At 38.2% G+C, this 25,500-nt stretch overlaps 1 protein-coding gene across 1 annotated transcript in view; it reads left to right on the forward strand.

Moving 5' to 3' along the window:
• Positions 1-25,500, forward strand: part of TXK (TXK tyrosine kinase) — a 67,279-nt gene that overhangs the window by 38,659 nt on the left and 3,120 nt on the right. The window contains exons 9-14 of the mRNA XM_082462486.1: positions 3,303-3,377; positions 5,858-6,029; positions 15,892-16,108; positions 18,639-18,703; positions 20,874-20,992; positions 23,023-23,180. Of these exons, the coding sequence (XP_082318612.1) occupies positions 3,303-3,377; positions 5,858-6,029; positions 15,892-16,108; positions 18,639-18,703; positions 20,874-20,992; positions 23,023-23,180 (806 nt within the window). The remainder of the gene's footprint in view (positions 1-3,302; positions 3,378-5,857; positions 6,030-15,891; positions 16,109-18,638; positions 18,704-20,873; positions 20,993-23,022; positions 23,181-25,500) is intronic.

Consider the following 25,500-nt stretch of genomic DNA (forward strand, 5'->3'; position numbering starts at 1 on the left):
TAAAGTTTAGGTAATAATTTTTAAACTAATAAGATTATAACAGACTACAAACTGTTAATGTTTACCTCTGGGGAATGAGACTGGGGGTAAGGGAGACTTATTTTCTGCTTTGTAGATTGCCCTAGGGTTTTAAAAAATTACAGTGTATATAAATTATTCTTATAATGTAAAAAATACCACGCAGATAACTTTTAAAATTAAAGCTAGATCAAACAATAAAAAAAAGAAAAACAGGGGTTGAGAACTTCTAACTATGGTGGCTGTTTATTAGGGAGAAAAGAAAGTAGAAAAGAGATAAGACAAAGAGAAAGAAGGATGATAAGAGGAAAGGCATGGGACTCAGAAATAGTTGATATTTACTGAAGACTTACTTTGGACCAGACCCTATTTGATGTATATTTATTTATTGCATCTTCAGAGAAATCCAGTGAGGTAGATGCTGTTGATGTCTCTATCTTACAGAAGAGGAAACTGAGGCATGAGTTGTGCTCAAGGTCACACCGTTAATAAGTATTTGCACTGAGATTTGAATTCACAGAAATCTTTGAAACCATTGGAGCCATAGAACCTACTGGCTCCAGAGTCTGTGTTTAATGACTGTCATCTCCTCCAGAAAGAGGCAACTTAGATCACTGGAGGATCCAGTTTAGATGAAGCTGTAAATTGAAACCCATGACTATCCCATCTACTTTTTGACTTCTGATCAATTTAGCTCATGACAGTCCATCTCTTTACCAGAAGTAAGGACAATGCAAAGAGAGTGACAGACTTTTTTTTTTTCTATCAGAGAGACAAACCATCACTAAACCACTGGTAGTAATTCACAGAATAAAAATATTTGGCAAACAAAAACTTTGAGGTTAGAGGAAGGTGTTAGGGTCTTAAGGAAATTCCTATTATGTTCTTTATTTTGATCATGTGTTATAGAGTCCCAACTTCATGAGGGCTCTAACCCCAACTAGGTCTTCAGAGTCACTGGTAAGCATCCTTTCCTGTTTTCTGTTCAAACTTTTACCATTCTCCTCAAGACCCCCTTTCTAGTATTATCCACTGCCCATCAGTAAATTGCCTAACCATCTACTTCATTAAGAAAATTGAAGTCTAAGGGGTACAAACTATTATGTATAAAATAAGTTACAAGGATATATTGTACAACACAGAGAATATAGCCAATATTTTATAATAACTATGAATGGAGTACAACCTTTAAAAATTGTGAAACACTACATTGTATACCTGTAACTTACATAATATTGTACATCAACTATACTTCAATTGCATGATTCTTCTGCCTGGTAGACACAGATACCTGCAATCCCAGACGCCCTGGACTTCAATGAAGAAATGGAGCTCTTCATCTTATACTACTCCTTTCCTTCCAAATTTACTCTTCCTGGTGTATCATCATCAGATAATCGTATCATCATCTTGCCAATTACAGGGGCTGGAAACATGGAAGTCAGAATAGATACTTCCATTCTCCTTGCACTTCTGATTAATTATCAAGCGCATTAATTTCATATCCTATATATGTCTCATGTAGGTCCATGCCTCTCCCTGTCTACTAGTACTGCCCTAATTGTTGTTCACTTAGATAATTACAGTGGCCTCTTCACTGGTCTTGTTGACTTCCCCTCATCCATCCTCTATACTGATGCCAGAATGATGTACCAAAATGTAAATCTGACTACACCACTCCCTTATTTAGGATCTTTCAATGGCTCCCTCCCACCTGCAGGAAGATGTAATGCTCCTTTGCACAGCATACAAGGCCTTGACCACAACCAGAATATAACCTACCTCTCATGTGTAATTTCTTGCCCCTTCTACCTCTCACTCTTTGCTCAAGTAGCTCTTCCTGCATCGTACCTCTAAGTATCAATATCATCTCATGCTGCCACCTCTGCCTACAATGTGGACTCCTTTTGTCAGATCCATCTCAGGTATCATCTCCTGACAGAAGACTTCTTTGAATCCAACAATGTGCGAGGTTCTCTTCCTCTGTGTCCCAGAGCACCTTGCGTATCTTCATCACAGAACTTACTCCTTTTACATTGGAATTGCCTTTCTCTGCCTGTCTTCCCTCACTGAGATGGAGCCCCTGTGTGCAAAGTCCTCATTTTCCTCATCTTTGGTCCTCTGGAATCTTTGGGATCTACTTAGAGAAGTGTCTTGCACACAATGGACACTTAATAATGCTTCTTTCTGTTCTTAAGTTGGCCAAGTTTGTTCCTGTCTTCCAGCCTTTGCACATGCTGTTCCATCTGCCTGGAATGCTGTTCCTCCTGATCCTTGTAAGATGGCTACTCATCAACCAATGTCAGCATAGCTGTCGTCTTGTCAGAAAGGCCTTCTGTGGGCACTCATTCTAAAGAAGCTCTACTTCATCTACTCTACTTCACTCATCATCTGCTTTTTCTTGTGTGTGCATGTACTTGTTTATTTTCTCTCTTCCCACTGGCATGTAAGCTTCATGAGAGTAGGGACCATCGCTGTCTTACTCACTGCTGTCTCCCACCATCTAGATAATTCTTGGCACAAAGCAGTCTTTCAAGAAATGTTAGTTGAAGAAATAAATAATAAATGTTTGTTGAACAAAAACTGAAATTGACTATATAGAATACTACATGTGGACCCAATCAAAAGAAGTCTCATTACTCTACCATGCTATTAAAAAATAATAATAAACTACTCTCAAGAGGAGGATGGGGAAATGGGTACACTTAAACACTGTTGGTGGTTGAATGAATTAGTACAAACTTTCTAGGCACTCTTTGATCAGGAAGTCACATTTTAAGGAATTTATGCCTGAGGCAATAATTTGAGAGGTGCATACAAATATATGTTCAAAAATATATAGCATATTTTACAATAGTGAAATCTTGGAAATAATTTTAAGGTCTATTTATAGTCATTGACATATGTCAGTTACATTTTGAGTGTAAAAATCTTGGAGCAAAACATTTACATTTCTGTGAAACATGTCAGATGTTTCAAACACGCATAAGGAAATTTTTGCGAAGATGTTCACCAAAGTGATAACAGTGTATCTCTGGATACTAAGATTTTGTAAGGGACCTTTATTTCATCTTTGTATTTTCTTGGATTCTTTAGTTTCTGTTCAATGAGCATATATTATTTTGTGAAAAGTGTTTTTCTAATGGGAAAAATAAGCAAACAGACTAACTGTAGAATGCTTTTTTGTCTGATCTATTTAAGGAATAGCACTATATTCTAGTATATTTCGCTTTTTCTTTTGTACTAGTAACTAGGATTGAAATGCTGACTTTTTTTCTCCCCAGGGCTCATGTCCCGTCTCCGCCACCCAGTTGGGCTGATGGGCAGTTGTTTGCCGGCCACAGCTGGTTTTAGCTATGGTAAAGTATGCACATGTGCTCAAGTAAAAATCAAATCCAGTGAAGAACGTACCCCAAGTTCCCTTTATGTTCTTTAAATTCTCAGCTCTTTTGAGGTAGAGTCTGTCTAGATACATTTCTTCTAAAAGTTTAAATCTCCCTTCTGAGACGTTTAAATATAAAACAGCTCCTAAGAGCATTTAAACTTTGGGGGAAAATGTTTCACTTTTACTTCAAATTTCATTATACATTATTTGGAACCCTTTTGATAAATTCCAGTTCTTTTTATTTGAACGTTTGGGTTGTTGCTCTCTGGTTACGTGGGTGGCTGGGAAATGACTTCTCCCCAAGAGAACCTGCTAAAATGAGTTGCTAAAAGTGTCCTTGTCACCTTTTTCGAATAGAACTTGGACCAAGTTTGATTTGAACTATTTTCTAGTGAATGTGATAGTTGCAAATCTGTGAGAATAAATAAGAGCCAAAGAATCCTGCTTTCTAATTTGGTGATACTTTATTTCCTTAAATTTATCTCATTAGGGGGACTCAGAATATACTGAAAAAAAAAAAAAGATAACACAATTATTGTTAACAGATAAGCAGGACTCAGGGTCTCTGTGAATTGGGATGGAAAGGTGATTTCAGGGTGTTATGGGTGCCTAGATTATTCCTCTGCCCCATAAATACTATATGTTTAAAAAATTCTATCATTAGCCATTTATCTAAGTTAAACATGGTCCTTTTTAATTAAAAAACTTTTCAATTTTTCACTATCCAGAAGAGTGCACAGTTCATAAGTCTGGTTTTGACTACTTTATATAAATGAAATTGGACACCGGGCATCCATGTCTGGCTTCTTTCTTCCATCCTTCCACATGTGAATTCACCCACGATGTTGGGTGTGGTTGGTCCACCTGCATTGCGGTGAACTGCTACGTTGCATGACTATACCGCAATGGATTTGCCCATCCTTCTTCAGATAGCCTTTTGGGTTGTAACCAATTTTGGGCTCTTCTAAATAATATTATTATGAACATTCTTGTATGCCTTTTGATAACGTTTAATACACACATATGCCCCGACAATGATGGATAGATACTTAAAAGTAGAATTGCTGGGTCGTAGAGTATGAACATACTCAGATTTAGTCAGTTTTCTAAAGAGTTTATACCAGATTATACTTTAATCAAGAGTGTATGGACGTTTCAGCTGTTCCACATCTTTGCCCTTGCCAATATTTGGTATTCTTATGGTTTTTGTTTGGTTTGGTTTGGTTTTTGTTTTCATTTTAGCCAATCTGGTGCATGTGTAGTGGTATCAAATGCCTATCTCATCAGGCATTTCCCTGATGACTAATTATGTTGATCAACTTCTCATAGGTTCAGTGACCATTTGGATATTCTCTTTTGTGAGAGAATACACTATTCAAGTTTTTTTTTTTTTTAACCCTTAAAGAATAGGATTATCTTCCTTTTCCTAATCGATTTATTCTTATTTTGAATAGGAATTCTTTGTTGGTTATATGTTTTAAGAAATATTTTCTCCCCGTCTGTGGCTTACCTTTTCATTTTCTTAATGGGGTGTATTTGATAAATAGGATTTTTATGATGTATAATCTATCAGTATTCTCCTTTATAGTTATATTCTGTTGAATAAATCTATGCCAGTCCCAAGGTCATGAATATATTCTCCCATGTTATTTTAAAAACACACCTACTATTGGGAAGGGGAGTACCTTGCAAAGCCTGGTACAAGGGGTCACTGGCCATTACAATTCTTTTAAATGCATTATTTTAAAGTTCCAGCAGATGGTGGTGTTGCTATATAAAAGTGGTTACTAAAAAGTTAAGATTTAATTCTCAGAGTTTTCCAAAGGGTTATTTTAAAAACAGTTCTTTTTTTTCTTGATTTACTTCTGTAGAGTGAGAAATATTCAGTAATGCAAGCATCATTTCAAACATACACTTAGATATGGGTTAGAATCTTAATATTGAAAATATTTATCAGATGAATTGATTAGACTTTTCGCAAAGGAGAAAGGGCAGGAAAGCCCTTTAGGGGTGGGAGTGGGCAAAGGAACAATAAAAGAAACTGAGTTGGGGGACCCCAAATTTTATCTAATCTCACAAGTTTACTCACCAGGATAAAAACAGACTGGGGGCATACATATTTAGGTTCCAGGTCTGGTTTCGGCAGGTTTAGTTTAGAAAGGCACAGAACTGTTTCATCCTGGGTCTCTCTGGAAAGAGAAAGCATGTTTTGATATCCATAATTCCTCTCCAAGTAAGTGAGGTTTGTATATTTATACTTGAATTCTGGAATTATACTTTTAAGCCACAATAAGAGTATTAAAAATGGTTACAGGTCCTTTCCACTCATTTATAAATTTTTTAAACCTCTCTGAAAAAGAAGAGAATAGGTCGAGAAAATTCCTAAATCTTTTCTAGCTCTAAAAATTTAACATGTTTTTCCTTATTTGTAACGTGGATGTTTTACTTTTCTAGAAAAGTGGGAGATAGATCCATCTGAGTTGGTTTTTGTAAAGGAGATTGGAAGCGGCCAGTTTGGGGTGGTCTATTTAGGCCAATGGCGAGCACATGTCCAGGTAGCTATCAAGGCCATCAATGAAGGCTCCATGTCTGAAGAGGATTTCATTGAAGAGGCTAAAGTGATGATGTAAGTACATACAATACCCAGATAAGTATCGTACAACACCCTGGTGTCATGGAAAGAACACAGATTTTGGAGTCAGTCACATCTGGATTTGTGTCACAACTCTGCCCAAGCTAGTTGTGGGACCTGGGCAAATTATTTGACCTCTGTGTCACTTGGGTGAGTTATTTCACTTTTCTAAGCCTCAATTTTCTCACCTGTAAAATGGGGATAACAATACCTCACTCACTGGATCAGCATGTGAATTGAATGAGATAATCTATGAAAGTGACAAGTAGGTGTGTTCTTTTCAGCTCAATAATAGGTGCTTAATGACTACATTTTTTTCCTTTTCCCAGAAGCAAAAATGTTGATTTTGTCTAAATAGTAATATAAGGATATACTATTTGCTTTCAGAGAATTCAAGAATCATGAGGTCTAACAGAAGTGGCTCTTTGCAGATCATTGGACGCTGCTCTTAGCTTCTCGGATTTCCCAGATTCAGCCTTTTGCCTCAGTTGAACCTGTGGCTATGGTTTATGTCAGTTACCTGGGCTGGACCAGGATAGGCCAATAATTTAGCACAATTCAAACCAATATTCTTTAAGTACTTGTTGAACATTTACTTAGAGGAAGAGCAATGTGGTAAAGAAGGAAGACCGCAGGTGGCATTACCTAAATTCTGTTTTATTATCCAAAGCAATTTAGTTCTGTTCCAAATTTGCAGACCCCAGTTGACAAAAACAAAAGCAAACCCCCCAAAACCAGTGGTGATTAACTTGATCCATTATTTGAAGGCAGAGCAATGTGTCTCTTGGGGCTCTCAACCCATACTCCAAGTACTATCAAAATACTCTTTCCATCCACTTCGAATAAAATGAATTCTGAGAGAAGTTAATGATAAACACAACTTTCCAGTGGTATCAGTTTCTCAAAGATGTTTTTGTGCCCCTTGGTTACCCTACTGGCCTTTGCTCCCTGATACTACCTGCATCAGACCATGGTTTTCCTACACCTAAAGGACAGACAAAAATTATATTCCTGTGTGTTGGATTAAATAGGTACAATAAGAAAAGAATGAAGGGGAGACATATGATTCAGGGAAAGTTGAAGTCATACTAGAATCCCTATCAAAAAGAAAGAAATAGAATTTAAATCCCCCTTCTGAGATGTTTAAATATATGCATCTAGGAACTTCCCTGGCTGTCCAGTGGTTAAGATTCCACACTCCCAATGCAGGGGGCACGGGTTTGATCCCTGGTCGGGGAACTAAGATCCCACATGCTGCATGCTGTGGCCAAAAATTAAAATAAATAAATAAAAAATAAATATATGCATCTCATAAAGGCAATTTAAACTTTTGGGGAAAAGGTATCACTTTTACTTTAAATATCATTACACATTGTTCAGATCCCTTTTGATAAACTACAGTTCTTTTTATTTGAATGTTTGGGTTGTTGCTGTCTGGTTACTTGAGTGTCTGAGAAATGACTGCTCCCCAAAAGAACCTGCTAAAATGAGATGTCTAATATCTATCACGATGTGAGGAGTCTAGAAAGGCTCAAGCCTGGGCCCAGAATCTCTGAGGAAGATATTTTGAGGGCAATGGAAGATGCATGGAGTGTGGAGAAGAGAAATAGTTCCTGTCAGTTTATGGAGGCAGGAATTAGGCTACAGGCTTATTTTTAAGTCATTTCAGATGGACATAATGTGTTCTTGGGTTTGAACACAGTTGATTTTTTTTCCTGATTTTTTGATAGTGAGGCAGGAAAAGTTCCATTCTAATATCCTTTTGCAAATACATTCATTTTTAAAAAGTTAAATAGCTGGCATACATTGGGCTCTATCTGCCAAGAATATACAGCTTGGCATATTACCTTCCTTTTTGTAAGCATACAGCTTCAATGTCACCTCTACCAGGAGAGCTCCCCTGTCTACCCTGTTTAATTGGCAGTGCCACCCCCAAATACTTTCTGTTGTATCACCTTGTATTAGTTCCATCAAAGCACTTGTCACTACTCCCAACCTTCACATGTATTTGTTTTGTTTCTCCCCCAGTAGAACGTAAGCTCCATGATAATGGGACCTTATTTATCTCTCTTCTACAACCGGTGAGTGCTTAAAATAATGGCTAGCATGTAGTTGGTGTTCAACAAATATTTATGGACTATTGAATGAGTTAATGAATCCTCACCATATTTCTATGAGGTAGGTCCTATTAAGACCCCAATTTTAGAGATTGGTTCAAGATGGCGGAGTAGAAGGACGTGTGCTCACTCCCTCTTGCGAGAGCCCCGGAATCACTGCTGACTGCTGAATAATCGTCGACAGGAAGACACTGGAACTCACCAAAAAGATACCCCACATCCAAAGACAAAGGAGAAACCACAATAAGACAGTAGGAGGGCGCAATCACAATAAAATCAAATCCCATAACTGCTGGTGGGTGACTCACAAACTGGAGAACACTTATACCACAGAAGTCCACCCACTGGAGAGAAGGGTCTGAGCTCCACATCAGGCTTCCAACCTGGGGGTCCGGCAATGGGAGGAGGAATTCCTAGAGAATCAGATTTTGAAGGGATTTGATTGCAGGACTTTGACAGGACTGGGGGAAACAGAGACTCCACTCTTGGAGGACACACACAAAGTACTGTGTGCACTGGGACCCAGGGGAAGGAGCAGTGACCCCATAGGAGACTGAACCACACCTACCTGCTAGTGTTGGACGGTCTCCTGCAGAGGCGGGGGGGTGGCTGTGGCTCACCGTGAGGACAAGGACACTGGCAGAAGAAATTCTAGGAAGTACTCCTTGGCGTGAGCCTTCCCAGAGTCCGCCATTAGCCCCACAAAAGAGCCGGGAAGACTCCAGTGTTGGGTCGCCTCAGGCCAAACAACCAACAGGGAGGAAACCCAGCCCCACCTATGAGCAGACAAGCAGATTAAAGGTTTACTGAGCTCTGCCCACCAGAGCAACACCCAGCTCTACCCACCACCAGTCCCTCCCATCAGGAAACTTGCACAAGCCTCTTAGATAGCCTCATCCACCAGAGGGCAGACAGCAGAAGCAAAAAGAACTACAATCCTACAGCCTGTGGAACAAAAACCACATTCACAGAAAGATAGACAAGATAAAAAGGCAGAGGGCTATGTACCAGATGAAGGAACAAGATAAAACCCCAGAAAAACAACTAAATGAAGTGGAGATAGGAAACCTTCTAGAAAAAGAATTCAGAATAATGATAGTGAAGATGATCCAGGACGTCGGAAAAAGAATGGAGGCAAAGATTGAGAAGATGCAAGAAATGTTTAACAAATACCTAGAAGAATTAAAGAACAAACACCTAGAAGAATTAAAGAACCAACAAACAGAGATGAACAATACAATAACTGAAATGAAAAATACACTAGAAGGAATCAATAGCAGAATAACGGAGGCAGAAGAACGGATAAGTGACCTATAAGACACGATTGTGAAATTCACTGCCACAGAACAGAATAAAGAAAAAAGAATGAAAAGAAATGAAGACAACCTAAGAGACCTCTGGGACAACATTAAATGCAACAACATTTGCATTATAGGGGTCCCAGAAGGAGAAGAGAGAGAGAAAGGACCAGAGAAAATATTTGAAGAGATTATAGTCGAAAACTTCACTAACATGGGAAAGGAAATAGCCACCCAAGTCCAGGAAGTGCAGAGAGTCCCAGGCAGGATAAACCCAAGGAGAAACATGCCGAGACACATAGTAATCAAATTGGCAAAAATTAAAGCAAGAAAAATTATTGAAAGCAACAAGGGAAAAATGACAACATACAAGGGAACTCCCATAAGGTTAACAGCTGATTTCTCAGCAGAAACTCTACAAGCCAGAAGGGAGTGACATGATATATTTAAAGTGATGAAAGGGAAGAACCTACAACCAAGATTACCCTACCCGGCAAGGATCTCATTCAGATTCGACAGAGAAATCAAGAGCTTTACAGACAAGCAAAAGCTAAGAGAATTCAGCACCATCAAACCAGCTCTACAACAAATGCTAAAGGAACTTCTCTAAGTGGGAAACACAAGAGAAGAAAAGGACCTACAAAAACAAACCCAAAACAATTAAGAAAATGGTCATAGGAACATACATATCGATAATTACCTTAAACGTCAATGGATTAAATGCTCCAACCAAAAGACACAGGCTCGCTGAATGGGTACAAAAACAACACCCATCTATATGCTGTCTACAAGAGACCCACTTCAGACCTAGGGACACGTACAGACTGAAAGTGAGGGGATGGAAAAAGATATTCCATGCAAATGGAAATCAAAAGAAAGCTGGAGTAGCAATCCTCATACCAGATAAAATAGACTTTAATATAAAGAATGTTACAAGAGACAAGGAAGGACACTACATAATGATCAAGGGATCAATCCAAGAAGAAGATATAACAATTAAAAATATATATGCACCCAACATAGGAGCACCTCAATACATACAGCAACTGCTAACAGCTATAAAAGAGGAAATCAACAGTAACACAGTAATAGTGGGGGACTTTAACACCTCACTTTCACCAATAGACAGATCATCCAAACAGAAAATTAATAAGGAAACACAAGCTTTAAATGACACAATAGACCAGATAGATTTAATTGATATTTATAAGACATTCCATCCAAAAACAGCAGATTACACTTTCTTCTCAAGTGCACATGGAACATTCTCCAGGATAGATCACATCTTGGGTCACACGTCAAGCCTCAGTAAATTTAAGAAAATTGAAATCATATCAAGCATCTCTTCTGACCACAATGCTATGAGATTAGAAATCAATTACAGGGAAAAAAACGTAAAAAACACAAACACATGGAGGCTAAACAATTCTTTACTAAATAACCAAGAGATCACTGAAGAAATCAAAGAGGAAAAAAGAAATACCTAGAGACAAATAACAACGAAAACACGACAATCCAAAACATATGGGATGCAGCACAAGCAGTTCTAAGAGGGAAGTTTATAGCAATACAAGCCTACCTCAAGAAACAAGAAAAATCTCAAATAAACGATCTAACCTTACACCTAAAGGAACTAGAGAAAGAAGAACAAATAAAACCCAAAGTTAGCAGAAGGAAAGAAATCATAAAGATCAGAGCAGAAATAGATAGAAACAAAGAAAACAATAGCAAAGATCAATAAAACTAAATGCTGCTTCTTTGAGAAGATAAACAAAATTGATAAACCATTAACCAGACTCATCAAGAAAAAGAGGGAGAGGACTCAAATCAATAAAATTAGAAATGAAAAAGGAGACGTTACAACAGACACTGCAGAAATATAAAGCATCCTAAGAGACTACTACAAGCAACTCTATGCCAATAAAATGGACAAACTGGAAGAAATGGACAAATTCTTAGAAAGGTATAACCTTCCAAGACTGAACCAGGAAGAAATAGAAAATATGAACAGACCAATCACAAGTAATGAAATTGAAACTGTGATTGAAAATCTTCCAACAAACAAAAGTCCAGGACCAGATGGCTTCACAGGTGAATTCTATCAAATATTTAGAGAAGAGCTAACACCCATCCTTCTCAAACTCTTCCAAAAAATTGCACAGGAAGGAATACTCCAAAACTCATTGTATGAGGCCACCATCACCCTGATACCAAAACCAGACAAAGATACTAAAAAAAAAGAAAATTACAGGCCAGTATCACTGATGAATATAGATGTGAAAATCCTCAACAAAATACTAGCAAGAAGAATCCAACAGCACATTAAAAGGATCATACACCATGATCAAGTGGGATTTATCACAGTGATGCAAGGATTCTTCAATATATGCAAATCAATCCATGTGATACACCATATTAACAAATTGAAGAATAAAAACCATATGATCATCTCAATAGATGCAGAAAAAGCTTTTGACAAAATTCAACACCCATTTATGATAAAAACTCTCCAGAAAGTGGGCATAGAGGGAACCTACCTCAACATAATAAAGGCCATATCTGACAAACCCACAGCAAACATCATTCTCAGTGGTGAAAAGCTGAAAGCATTTCCTCTAAGATCAGGAACAAGACAAGGCTGCCCATTCTCGCCACTATTATTCAACATAGTTTTGGAAGTCCTAGCCACAGCAATCAGAGAAGAAAAAGAAATAAAAGGAATACAAATTGGAAAAGAAGAAGTAAAACTGTCACTGTACAAAATTAATGCACAGAAATCTCTTGCATTCCTATACACTAATGATGAAAAATCTGAAAGAGAAATTAAGGAAACACTCCCATTTACCACTGCAACAAAAAGAAGAAAATACCTAGGAATAAACCTACCTAGGGAGACAAAAGACCTGTATGCAGAAAACTATAAGACACTGATGAAAGAAATTAAAGGTGATACCAACAGATGGAGAGATATACCATGTTCTTGGATTGGAAGAATCAGCATTGTGAAAATAACTATACTACCCAAAGCAATCTACATATTCAATGCAATCCCTATCAAATTACCAATGGCATTTTTTACAGAACTAGAACAAAAAATCTTAAAATTTGTATGGAGACACAAAAGACCCCAAATAGCCAAAGCAGTCTTGAGGGAAAAAAACGGAGCTGGAGGAATCAGGCTCCCTGACTTCAGACTATACTACAAAGCTACAGTAATCAAGACAATATGGTACTGGCACAAAAACAGAAATATAGATCAATGGAACAAGATAGAAAGCCCAGAGATAAACGCACGCACCTATGGTCAACTAATCTATGACAAAGGAGGCAAGGATATACAATGGAGAAAAGACAGTCCTTTCAATAAGTGGTGCTGGGAAAACTGGACAGCTACATGTAAAAGAATGAAATTAGAACACTCCCTAACACCATACACAAAAATAAACTAAAAATTGATAGAGACCTAAATGTAAGACCGGACACTATAAAACTCTTAGAGGAAAACATAGGAAGAACACTCTTTGACATAAATCACAGCAAGATATTTTTTGATCCACCTCCTAAAGTAATGGAAATAAAAACAAAAATAAACAAATGGGACCTAATGAAACTTAAAAGCTTTTGCACAGCAAAGAAACTACAAACAAGACGAAAAGACAACCCTTAGAATGGGAGAAAATAATTGCAAATGAATCAACAGACAAAGGATTAATCTCCAAAATATATAAACAGCTCATGCAGCTCAATATTAAAAAAACAAACAACCCAATCCAAAAATGGGCAGAAGACCTAAATAGACATTTCTCCAAAGAAGACATACAGATGGCCAAGAAGCACATGATAAGCTGCTGAACATCACTAATTATTAGAGAAATGCAAATCAAAACTACAGTTAGGTATCACCTCACACCAGTTAGAATGGGCATCATCAGAAAATCTACAAACAACAAATGCTGGAGAGGGTGTGGAGAAAAGGGAACCCTCTTGCACTGTTGGTGGGAATGTAAATTGATACAGGCACTACGGAGAACAGTATGGAGGTTCCTTAAAAACTAAAAAGAGAATTACCATATGACCCAGCAATCCCACTACTGGGCATATACCCTGAGAAAACTGTAATTCAAAAAGACACATGCACCTCAATGTTCATTGCAGCACTATTTACAATAGCCAGGTCATGGAAGCAACCTAAATGCCCTTCGACAGACGAATGGGTAAAGAAGTTGTGGTACATATATACAATGGAATATTACTCAGCCATAAAAAGGAATGAAATTGAGTCATTTGTAGAGACGTGGATGAATCTAGAGACTGTCATAGAGAGTGAAGTAAGTGAGGAAGAGAAAAACAAATATTGTATATTAACGCATATATTTGGAACCTAGAAAAATGGTACAGATGATCTGGTTTGCAGGGCAGAAGTTGAGACACAGACGTAGAGAACAAATGTATGGACACCAAGGGGGGAAAGCATCCGGGGGTGTGTGTGTGTGGGTGTGTGTGTGTGTGTGTGTGTGTGTGTGTGTGTGTGTGATGAATTGGGAGATTGGGATTGACACATGTACACTGATGTGTATAAAATGGATGACTAATAAGAACCTGCTGTATAAAAAAATAAATAAATTTTTTAAAAAGACCCCAATTTTATACATGATAAAAAGGGAATTTTGAAAACTTATGTAATTTGACCACAGTTCCTCAACAAAACATTGGTAGTGTCTAACTGTAATAAAAACTGTGAACTGTATGGGTACCAAGTCCATAGTCTTAGCTAACATAATAATCAACAGATATTTATTGGGCAACTACTATTTGCCAGATCTTATAGTAGGGGCCATAATTGTTAACCAAAATTGTTGTCATTCCGTGTACGTTTTCCAGTGCACTAGCAGAGTAACTTCAAATCTCTACTGTGTTCTTAATTACTATATTTTGGAATATAGCCTAAATTGGGGGCCTGTACTCATGGTGTTTCCAGAGTACCTGCTAAAAGATTATTTAGGAAAATGAAAGAAAACCAGTCTTTTATTCAGCCCATAAATTTCTACTAAAATTAAAATTTTTTTCTTTATATTTTTACCATGGTTTATACTTTTTATAATACGTTCACATACATTATCTCATTTAATATTCACTAGAAGAAAGAAGGACGGGTTTTATTATCCTTATTTTACATGTGAAAAAACTGAGGCTTAGAAATTTTAAATAAGTTGCTCCTGGTCATGCATCAATAGGAGATAAAACAACTTGAATTCCGCTCTTTTGTTTAGGAGCATGACATTTTCTTTAAATTATTATAACACTGCATTGCTTTTAAAGGATCCTTTATTTTAGTTGATCAACTATGGATTTGTGTCTCTGGATGTAGCTTATTAGTAGCAGTGCATATAGAAAAATATGTGAACTAATTACATTTATAATAGTAAAAATATATAAGTAATTCTAATTTCCCTAAAAACTGAATACTATAGTCGAGAAGAAACAATAAACTTTTGAAGTATAAATGACTAAAAAGATTATTTTAGGGGGCTTCCCTGGTGGCGCAGTGGTTAAGAATCCGCCTGCCAATGCAGGGGACACGGGTTCGAGCCCTGGCCGGGAAGATCCCACATGCTGCGGAGCATGTAAGCCCATGCGCCACAACTACTGAGCCTGCACTCTAGAGCCCGCGAGCCACAACTACTGAAGCCTGCAAGCCACAACTACTGAAGCCAGGGCACCTAGAGCCCGTGCTCTGCAACAAGAGAAGCCACTGCAATGAGAAGCCCACGCACCACAACGAAGAGTAGCCCCTGCTTGCCACAACTAGAGAAAGCCCACGCGCAGCAACGAAGACCCAACACAGCCAAAAATAAATTTAAAAAAAATTATTTTAGTGTGTGTACTTTAACAGGCAGTATTTGAGGACTTGTTTGTGTGTGTGTGTCTGTGTGTGTGATTACTAAATACAGAGAAGGGTTTCACGTTGGTAAATGTTTTTCAGTCTTCAACTTAATCTAAAAATTTCCTTTAAATGCCTTTATTCTTTAGAATTTAATATTCTTTTTAATGCGCATCAATCACTCTTTCCTCCCTCCTGTCTGTCCAGAATTTTTTGTCTAAGCAGCTGCAGTTGGGGAGGTTGAAACTGAAGGAACAGGAACTGGGCAAGGAGCAGCAGTACTGAGGAAGCAAAAGGCTTACAAAATGGAAAAGAGAAAAGCAGAACATGGGGCATGTACTATTCTGTACGTACATTGACTTAGGAAGTACCGCGTAAACTCTCAACCCCACTTTCTCAGCGCATAAAGTAGAAAGGAAACTGTTCTACTTTCTCCGTGGTTGGGTTAATTTTAATCATAGCTTGATGATGAACGTTATATGGAGCTGGTAAATATCACCAGTTGATTTCAAACACTTCAGAATGCAAAAACGGTTCGGGTCTGTGTTTTTCTTCAACAGGAAGTTATCTCATTCAAGGCTCGTTCAGCTTTATGGAGTGTGTATACAGCAGAAGCCCCTTTATATTGTGACGGAGTTTATGGAAAATGGCTGCCTGCTTAACTATCTCAGAGAGAGGAAAGGAAAACTTAGGAAGGAGATGCTACTGAGTGCATGTCAAGATATCTGTGAAGGGATGGAGTATCTGGAGAGAAACTGCTTTATCCACAGGGATTTAGTAAGTACGGTGCAAATTTGCTGATTATGTATATATTACACTTGTATTCAGAAGGACATGATAAGTTAGGACTTTCAATACTTTGAATAATGCATTCTTTGACTTAATTTTTAAACATTTTCCTATTTGTGTAACCTGTTGGGAAATGTAGCTTTATTTTTAATTGCTCATTGATGCTGGAGCCAAGTAAGGTGTTACTCTAAATACGCCTTGAAGTAATTAATCACCACACTAATCAACTAACTAAAACTAATTTACTTTTCTTTCCTCTTCCCCCTCTCTTCTTCCTTCTCTTCTATCTTTCTTTCTTTCAACCAATAACCAAATATGTATTGAGTGCCTATATATGCCACGCACTCTGCCAGGTGCGGGGTACAATGCTGAAGAACCCCAGTGGGTCTCACCCAGGGGTGAAACTGCCTCAGGTGGAGGTGGTTAGGTTCTTGCAGTATCACAGCAGCACTACTGGCATTATTGAGAAGGAGTCAAAATGCTAAACCATTCTGTTGCATAATGCTCAGAACAGCTCTCCAAACAAACAAAGAAGATTGAAGCTTGACTTGCCCCCAAAGCAAATAGCTCTGCTTCCCTGCCTTGCTACCTCCCCTTGAAAAACATTTTCTATCTGCTCCATATTTATTCATGATATTCATACTATTCCTTCTATGTCCTTCCATGTCTCATTTCTAAGTTCCCAAATTAAATCCAAGGAGAATTTGAGAATTTCTGAGAAATCCCTGATACTGTCATCTAGAGGTAATCCTGAACTTCCATCAGCCATCACCAGGGTAACCATATTATTTATCATTCAGGCTGGAATATTTTGGGGAGAGAAAGGAGGCATAATTTCATTGGCCCTAGCACACCATTGCTTGCCCTACACATGACTTAGAACTGTCAGAGCATTTATTATTTACTACTTCCTATAATAGTTGTTTACACAAATATTAGACTCTAAACCCCTTGACATCAAGGCGTAGACTTCTGAGCTGCAATTCAGCATCATGAGAATACAAGTTGCCAATCAATGGCTCTCAAACTTAGCTGTACATTAGAATCACCTGGGAGGTTTAAAAACATCACAGTACCCAGCCCATACCCCTGACCAATGAAATCAGAATCTCTGCGGGTAGAATCTAGTCCTCAGCATTTTTGGAAAATTTCCCTGGTGAGTCCACTGTGCAGTCAAGATCAAGAACCCTGCTCAAGAGCTAGTTGAAATCTCGCTTTTGTTTCTTACTAGCCATGTGACCTTGAGTAAGGTAGTTAACTAGTAAAGTGGTATTAATTATAGCACCTCCCACATATGGACTTATTGGGAGGATTACATGAATTAATATGTGTAAGCACTTAAAACACAGTGTCTGGCACATAGAAAAGCTCAGCAATGCTCGACCATTGTTTTGCGTGCCTCATGGCACATTCCCCAGGGTCCAGCCCATAGTAGCCATTGAGCACATTTTTGAATGTATGGCTCTGGTATCAATTCCACCTAACTCACTTTCCTGGTCTCTGCAGTTTGTCCTTCCTGATAAGGATTAGAATTCAAAATTCAGTCAGGTGACAGTTCTGGTCATTTTATTTGCTCCAGGTGGCTTCCTGCAGACCCTCCTAGTCTTGGTTCCTTCCTTGATTGCTTTCCTTTGAGTTCTGTTTTCTCCACCCACATGCCACTTAAAATATATTAGCCAACTATGAGTCTTTTCTCGGTCAAGGGTTTGCCTTGTGGTTTAGCTTTGAGATCATTTGCTGGCACTTGTCAACATCTTCCAAACTGGCTCCTTCTGGCTCGCCATTTCAAGTTTTTTGCTTTTGTTTTTGAACTAACTGAACCACAAATTAGCTCAAAAGAGAAAAATTCTATCAAACCATTGGCCTACATGAGGCTAAATAACCAAGTCAATGATTTTCCTGACTAAGCTGACTGAAAATGGATTGTTTTGGCATCAAATAGATTGTTTCTGAATTATATAGTACTATATTTAGTTCACTGTGGTGATTTAATAAATATGAAAATATTGTAAAGTGTTATGTTCGATTAAATGTAAATTTTAAAATACAATTTCTTTGTTTTTATTAGCAATTATATATAATGAGTATCCGAAAGATATATAATGACAATCTGTTATTTTTCATGCATATTGGACTTTCCTCTTTTTATTTATGAAGATAAAATTTTAAATACACACTATTTTTTATACCAAGATGCATAGTTTATTATCTCTTAGATTGAGTTAATCCTGATACTTATCAAGGATACTTCTTGAGAAAGATTACACATTTTAAAAAGGAAAAGTGTTAACATTTCTTTTCATTTTTTTGTCATTTCTTCGAAAAGTCATTAAAATTCATCACACGAGGGCAGATACATTAAATCATATATAGCATCGATAGGTATCACCATGAAATAACATGGCTGTTCACACAGAGAGGTAGTGTTGGGGCCCAAAGAAACTAAGGAAAAGGAGAGTAGAAACTCTGGAAAGAGAAACTTTGTATTCACACGTGGGTTCTTTTCTTCTCCCTATAGGCCGCGAGGAATTGTTTGGTCAGTTCTACAAGTATAGTAAAAATTTCGGACTTTGGAATGACAAGGTACATGATATTCTTTTTGGTTTGTTTACCCATGGGAGGGAATCTTACATTAGTCTACAGACAAATTGAAGATGTTCTTGGCTTTGCTTTTTTTTCTCTGAGGGCAGTGTTGATGTGGTTGTATGGCCTGCTGACCCACTTTGAACTTTAGGACATGCACCAGTGTTCGCTGTGAGGGAAACGGAGGCTGTGGGCTATTCTTCTGATCTTCTTTCAGGCGGTTATTAATAAAGCTATGTCATATCTTAAAATTCAAAAGAATTTCTCAGTCTACTTATCATATATATAAAGTTAAGAAAAAAGCTTTCCTTGTATATGTATATTTCTGAAATAGAGAAAGAATAAATTTGTTTTCTCAGCTCTGATTTTTCTGTCGTCATCATGCATTTCTCTTATCAAGTGGAGTACCTGACTCTAAGCCTACAGCACAAGAGTGTGAATCATCTGACCTTATTTTCAGCAACTCAGTGCAGTTTACATTTTGCATCTCCTTTCCTTCAGGTTGCTAGAAATTTCATCCCAGTGATTTCATGGTTTCTCCCTGATGCTCTTCAGGGTCACAATCCAAATTCTGTGTGTCTCATGGGGCCACATACTGGAGATGGCCTGTCTGGTCCCTGTTGTTATCCATTGACACTGGCTTCCTTACAGCCGCCATCCTCCTCTTTTGTCTTTGGCTGGCCATCCACACAGGTGGCCACTGACTCATCTTGAATTTCTGTCTGTAAGATTCCTTCACACATTGACACTGGCTTCCTTACAGCCGCCATCCTCCTCTTTTGTCTTTGGCTGGCCATCCACACAGGTGGCCGCTGACTCATCTTGAATTTCTGCCTGTAAGATTCCTTCATGTCTGATATTCGCCACGACTAGAGCTCTCCACGTGGCTAGGCCCCATCTGCCTTGGCACACCCATAGCCATATGTCCTCTGGAATCTTTCTGTGTTTCCCAGGGCTTGGCCTGGGAAAGAGGACACGGGTTCTGTTTTGCTCTTGAATCCCACCAACCGACTGTAGGGCAGTGGGGTCTTCTTTCGCTGCAATGTGACCAGGGCAGCCCTCATAGGGTGCAGGGTACAGGACCCTACCTCAGCCTCCCCATAGTGTCTAATACTCCTTCCCTTTCTTTCGAATCTCTCCCACACCCCCAGCACAAGGGATATTTTTGTAGCAGAATGGATGGTGGTGGTAGTGAGATATCATTTGTATTCATGAGCCATTCTCCCAGATATTTTGTTCATAACTCAGTCCTTCTCCTTCTCCGGAAAGTCTAGACTTTTGAAACTCAAAAGCTATAAAAAAAATGGCTCTTTTCCTTTTGTTTTCTGTTATTCATTCTTTCCTCTAGTAGAATGACCTCTGGCTCAATAAAGGACTTAAAGGTGTGGTGAGGTAAGGTATGTGGGAAACAAGTGGGTGTGTGGGGAAGCATTAATAAATATATTAATTTTATATTTAATATATACAGTATATATAGTATACTATATATATATATATATAGTATTTCAAAAATACTATATTGCATATTCAAGGAGCTACATAGCACACGTTAGCTATCCTCTCTTTTCTCCAGATTCCCACACTTGGATGTTACTGTGTATGATTTTCAAAAAAGAGAGAGGGTTTAATTTTGTTGTGTTGTTATTTTTTTTAAAGGAGATGATAGTTGTTCCTGATTTATTTCCATTTGAATAAAGGCATTAGAGATTTTACACACCAAATGTATTACGTTCAAATACTTTTATTTTTCCCCTTCTCTGTCCTGCAAAAATTATATGTATGTAGAAAGAAAATAAGGCATCAAACTTCAAATTTATTCTTTCACATATATTTATCTTTTTAAAAAAATAACCTTGGTTGTTAGTGCATTCAGCATGCTTCTTTGCAGAATTAAGAATTTATCATAACTAATCAGTGGGGCATGTTTTAGACTGAAGAATTGCTATGGTTTTCTGAGACCCAAATACAATAAACGCAATTGAGGCTTGGTTTAAGGAGGAAACTCTATAAGGGCTACTTTCTCACTTTAATAGCAAGAAGAGAAGGTATACTGAACCTTTCTGTGGTAAAATACTTTGTATTTTAGAACTCAGAGTTAACTAAAAGGATTTGAAGTAAACTGAACTTAGAGGTAATTAACACAATGTGCTCTGAAATCTCATGGCCCTAGGTACGTTTTGGATGATGAATATATCAGTTCTTCTGGAGCCAAGTTCCCAGTCAAGTGGTCCCCTCCTGAAGTTTTCCATTTCAATAAGTATAGCAGCAAATCTGATGTCTGGTCATTTGGTGAGTGAATTCGATGTTCATTTATTGGAGCTTGATTTAATAAAATAGAGATTGCTCTTTTTTTTTTTAAAACTTTGGGTTTATTTATTTATTTATTTTTGTGGCTGTGTTGGGTCTTCGTTTCTGTGTGAAGGCTTTCTATAGTTGCGGCAAGTGGGGGCCATTCTTCATCGTGGTGCGCGGGCCTCTCACTATCGCGGCCTCTCTTGTTGCGGAGCGCAGGCTCCAGACGCGCAGGCTCAGTAATTGTGGCTCACGGGCCCAGTTGCTCCGCGGCATGTGGGATCTTCCCAGACCAGGGCTCGAACCCGTATCCTCTGCATTGGCAGGCAGATTCTCAACCACTGCACCACCAGGGAAGCCCGAGATTGCTCTTAAAAAAAAAAAAAAAAAAATATTTATTTATTTTTTATTGGAGTATATTTGCTTTACCATATTGTGTTAGTTTATACTGTACAGCAAAGTGAATCAGCTATATGTATACATATATCCCCTCTTTTTTGGATTTCCTTCTCATTTAGGTCACCAGAGAGCACTGGGTAGAGTTCCCTGTGCTATACAGTAGGTTCTCATAAAATAGAGATTGCTCTTTTAACTTTGACTTCTTAATATGATGTAGCTAAAGGTCTTCTTATAACTGTGTTTCTGTCTTAGGTGTTCTAAATACATCAGGCTGTCTTTGGCAACTGGTGTCATACACCTTCTTACATTAAGTTTGCCTTTTGGATCTTTTCCTTTCCCACTGAGCACTTGCTGTAAAACCATAACAGAGTCTACTGATCTAGAAAACGAACTCAGCCAACTTTCCCACACCACAGAGACTTGCAAGAAAAACTGATCTTATGGCATCATTGAATCTTGAGTGTAATTAATAAACTTCATTGTCTGACTTTGAGTGATGCCATCTCATTTACATTATCACCTTCCTATTTTGTGAAATTAGACATAGGCTTCCTTGGGATCTATCAATTGCTGTTTATATTGGGTAATGTTCTTCATTGAAAAAGAGATACTGTGGACCTCTGTCCCATGGAGTTTGTTCTTTGAGTTGACTTTCAAAAAATGGCAACAAATGTATAATAATCTATCTATTCTCTTTCACCTGTACCTTTCTGGGTGGCTTCTTGGCTTTGGAGAGACACCTGCACCCTCAAAGGGTGTGAATATTATTGCCCACAATAAGGTTAAGCTTGTATTGATCTCATTAGCTCTCCACTGACATGTGGTAGTCTTGGCAGGTGACATTATAAGCTCTACTGGAGAGCAGTTAAGTTGTGAGACCAGTGGATAGCAACACAAGGATCTCATCAGGTGGTTGTAGAACATTTAGAACTCCTTGAGTTTTACTTGACCACTTGTCTTTCTTCATCACTGTACAGTGAGCTTCTTGAGCACATAGACTGGTTTCAGTCTAAGAATCCTCTGGCTCTAGCATAGGCATGGCCTCTGATCAATACCTAATACATATTTGTAGAATAAGTGAATAATTAAATGAACTCAAATTGGGAGCCTTGAAGGAGTTTCATCAATCAATCAATGATTTTTGAACACCTGCTTATAAACAGAGCCCCTGCCAGATTTTCTGGGACTCTACCCAGCAGTCTTTTCAGTGGGAAGATGGGAACGCATGCCATCTACTGGCTGGTAAACTCTTGGCTTTAGCAGGCAGCAGGGGATCACACAATTCTGTCATTTTCTATGGAATGGCAAAGTTTCATTGATTTCAGGGTGTGGAGACATGAGCAGTACTTTGAAATGAAGATGCTGCCAGCATTTTTCTTCCAATAAGGAGGCAGTCATGACCAATGGAAAAGGAAAGGCATTGTTTTCACTTGGAATATATTCAGTTCATAGGCCTCTTCAAAAAGTAAGATGCACAGGGTCTGCTTCCTAGATAGAACTGCTGTCATTCTGGATGATTGTAACTCAATGACTGCAGGAGGAAAATAATGGGTTGTAATTTGAAACATCTGTTTCAGTTCCAAGTAACCATTTCTCTAACCTCTTATTTTCATGCATTTTATTTGCAGGAGTTTTGATGTGGGAAGTTTTTACAGAAGGAAAAATGCCTTTTGAAAATAAGTCAAATTTGCAAGTTGTGGAAGCAATTTCTAAAGGCTTCAGGCTGTACCGACCTCACCTGGCACCGATTTCCATATATGAAGTCATGTACAGCTGCTGGCATGAGGTGAGTGTCCCTTGCTTTCCCGCAAAGGTTGGCAGTTCCACCATCTGAGAGCAGATCTGGTTATCACCCACATTACTCCAGGACTTCGTCATGGCAGGAAAAGGTGTCTATTTCTCGGTAATGACCCCTGAGAGCCAGAAGAAGTACTTCCACTACAAAATCATTAATCCATTTTGTTTTTAACAATGGCCTTTCATCTGAGGAAACTCAGTGCATTTTCTAAGTTTTATCTTGCTGAAGTTGGTTCCTGCAGAAACTCTCAATGTTATAAAGCCTCAGTGATGCGACGTTTTACTCCTTTTAAGAACTGCTGGGTGGAAACTAAGGGTAGAATCAGGCTTGTTCAATTTCCACATTGAAAGAGAAGGATGGTGTTTGTATTTACTTCACTCTAATTTGTCTTGCTTTTCCAAGGCTAAAGGTAATGGGTTTCATCTCTCCTATGGCACTCAAGACTCCTGATAGAGAGATTAAATGAGAATAGAAATGAAGGCAGAAAGTGTGCCAGGAACTTCTACTGGGAAAATTATCTCCTGGGAGGCCAATTTCTCTTTTACTTGAAACGCCAAGCTTGAAAATAAAGCCAGAGGGTTTATATCCCATCTCTGTCTTTTCTGGGCACTCACTCAACACACCACTCCCCTTCATCAGACCCCTCTGTGATTCTGACAGTTCTCTCTTTCCAGCTGACTGATTCAGCCCAGAAAAAACTACAGCTGGATGAGGATTTCCTCCTGGCTGAAAAAGAAATCACTTGACTCCCAATTCACAAACACTAAAAAAATTCAATATTTCAAGAGTGACATGGTTGTTTCCATTCCAGAGAAGTATTAATTTTATAAAGATCCCCAGTGTATGAAAATACTTTGCATATGATTAACTGTTCTGCAAGGAATCTTGAAAGACATAAAAAATATTAAGTAAGCTGTTAGTAGCAAACAGATGTCTTAAGAGCATCTTTGCAATAACAATATAAATAGCTTAGGAATATATATTGTATATTAAGCAATATACTTGTACATGCACATACAATATAATACTTATTGAGATTTTACATATCTGTGGAGAGGAGACAGAGAAAGGAGTAAATAAGATGCTGACGAGAGGACGAAGTAAACGAGGCGCTTATGCACCTCTAGATTCAAACGTGATTATGTTAGCAGTGATACACTTGTTTCATAGGCTTTACTACCTGCACAACCTCAGCACCAGCAAAAAGCTCCACTATTTATTCTTGAAGTCTCAAGGAGGACTCTCATGTGTGCTCACATATCCTTCTGCTGTCCTTTAATTTTTAAATTTTATTTATTTTATTTTTTAAAAATTTATTTTATTGAAGTATAGTTGATTTACGTTGTGTTAATTTCTGCTGTACAGCAAAGTGATTCCATTATACATATATATACATTCTTTTTCATGTTCTTTTCCATTATGGCTTATCACAGGATATTGAATATAATTCCTTGTGCTATACAGTAGGACCTTGTTGTTTATCCATTCTATATATAATAGTTTGCATCTGCCAAACTCCCACTCCATCCCTCCGCCACCCCCTTCCCCCTTGGCAACTACAAGTCTGTTCTCTATGCCTGTGAGTCTGTCTCTGTTTCATAAATAAGCTCATTTGTGTCATATTTTAGATCCCACATATAAGTGATATCATATGGTATTTGTCTTTCTTTTTCTGACTTACTTCACTTAGTGTGATAATCTCTAGGTCCATCCATGTTGCTGCAAATGACATTATTTCATTCTTTTTTATGGCTGAGTAGTATTCCATTGTATATATGTACCACATCTTCTTTATGCATTCGTCTGTCGATGGACATTTAGGTTGTTTCTTGCTCTCTCCTTTTATTGATGCCTTCTGTTTACAAGCCACTAAGGGTGGTGTCTCCCCGCTAACCCTGCTGCCAGGGACCTCTGTGAGAATGTGGCTACCATGAATAGTTCTATTTCCCATGGATTTCAAAGATGCCGTGGAGATTCTTCTTGGAGCCAAAGTCAAACCGCATCCCACTGTGAAGTAGGAAAAAGGCTCCAATCCTTGGTTTCATGGCTGGAGATTTTGTTGACTGAGCCTTAAGACAGCACAGTCTGTGCTCCAAGACCTGCAAAGTCCCTCATGAAAACATGCCTTTTGCTTTTTGACTAAAATCCATCTTTCTACAGGGGGTCAGGTGTAGTGAATAATTGGGGCTGAGCTTGGGGGCTTGGGGCTCTAGAGGCCCCTCTCTCCCAGCTCTTCCTTTACTCTGTGTATCAAGTCATCCAAATAGATCTCTAGGGCAGTACTGTCCAATGGAACTTTCTGTGATGA

The sequence above is a fragment of the Balaenoptera physalus genome, assembly GCF_965194825.1.
Source record: "Balaenoptera physalus genome assembly, chromosome: 5".
Lineage (NCBI taxonomy): Eukaryota > Metazoa > Chordata > Mammalia > Artiodactyla > Balaenopteridae > Balaenoptera > Balaenoptera physalus.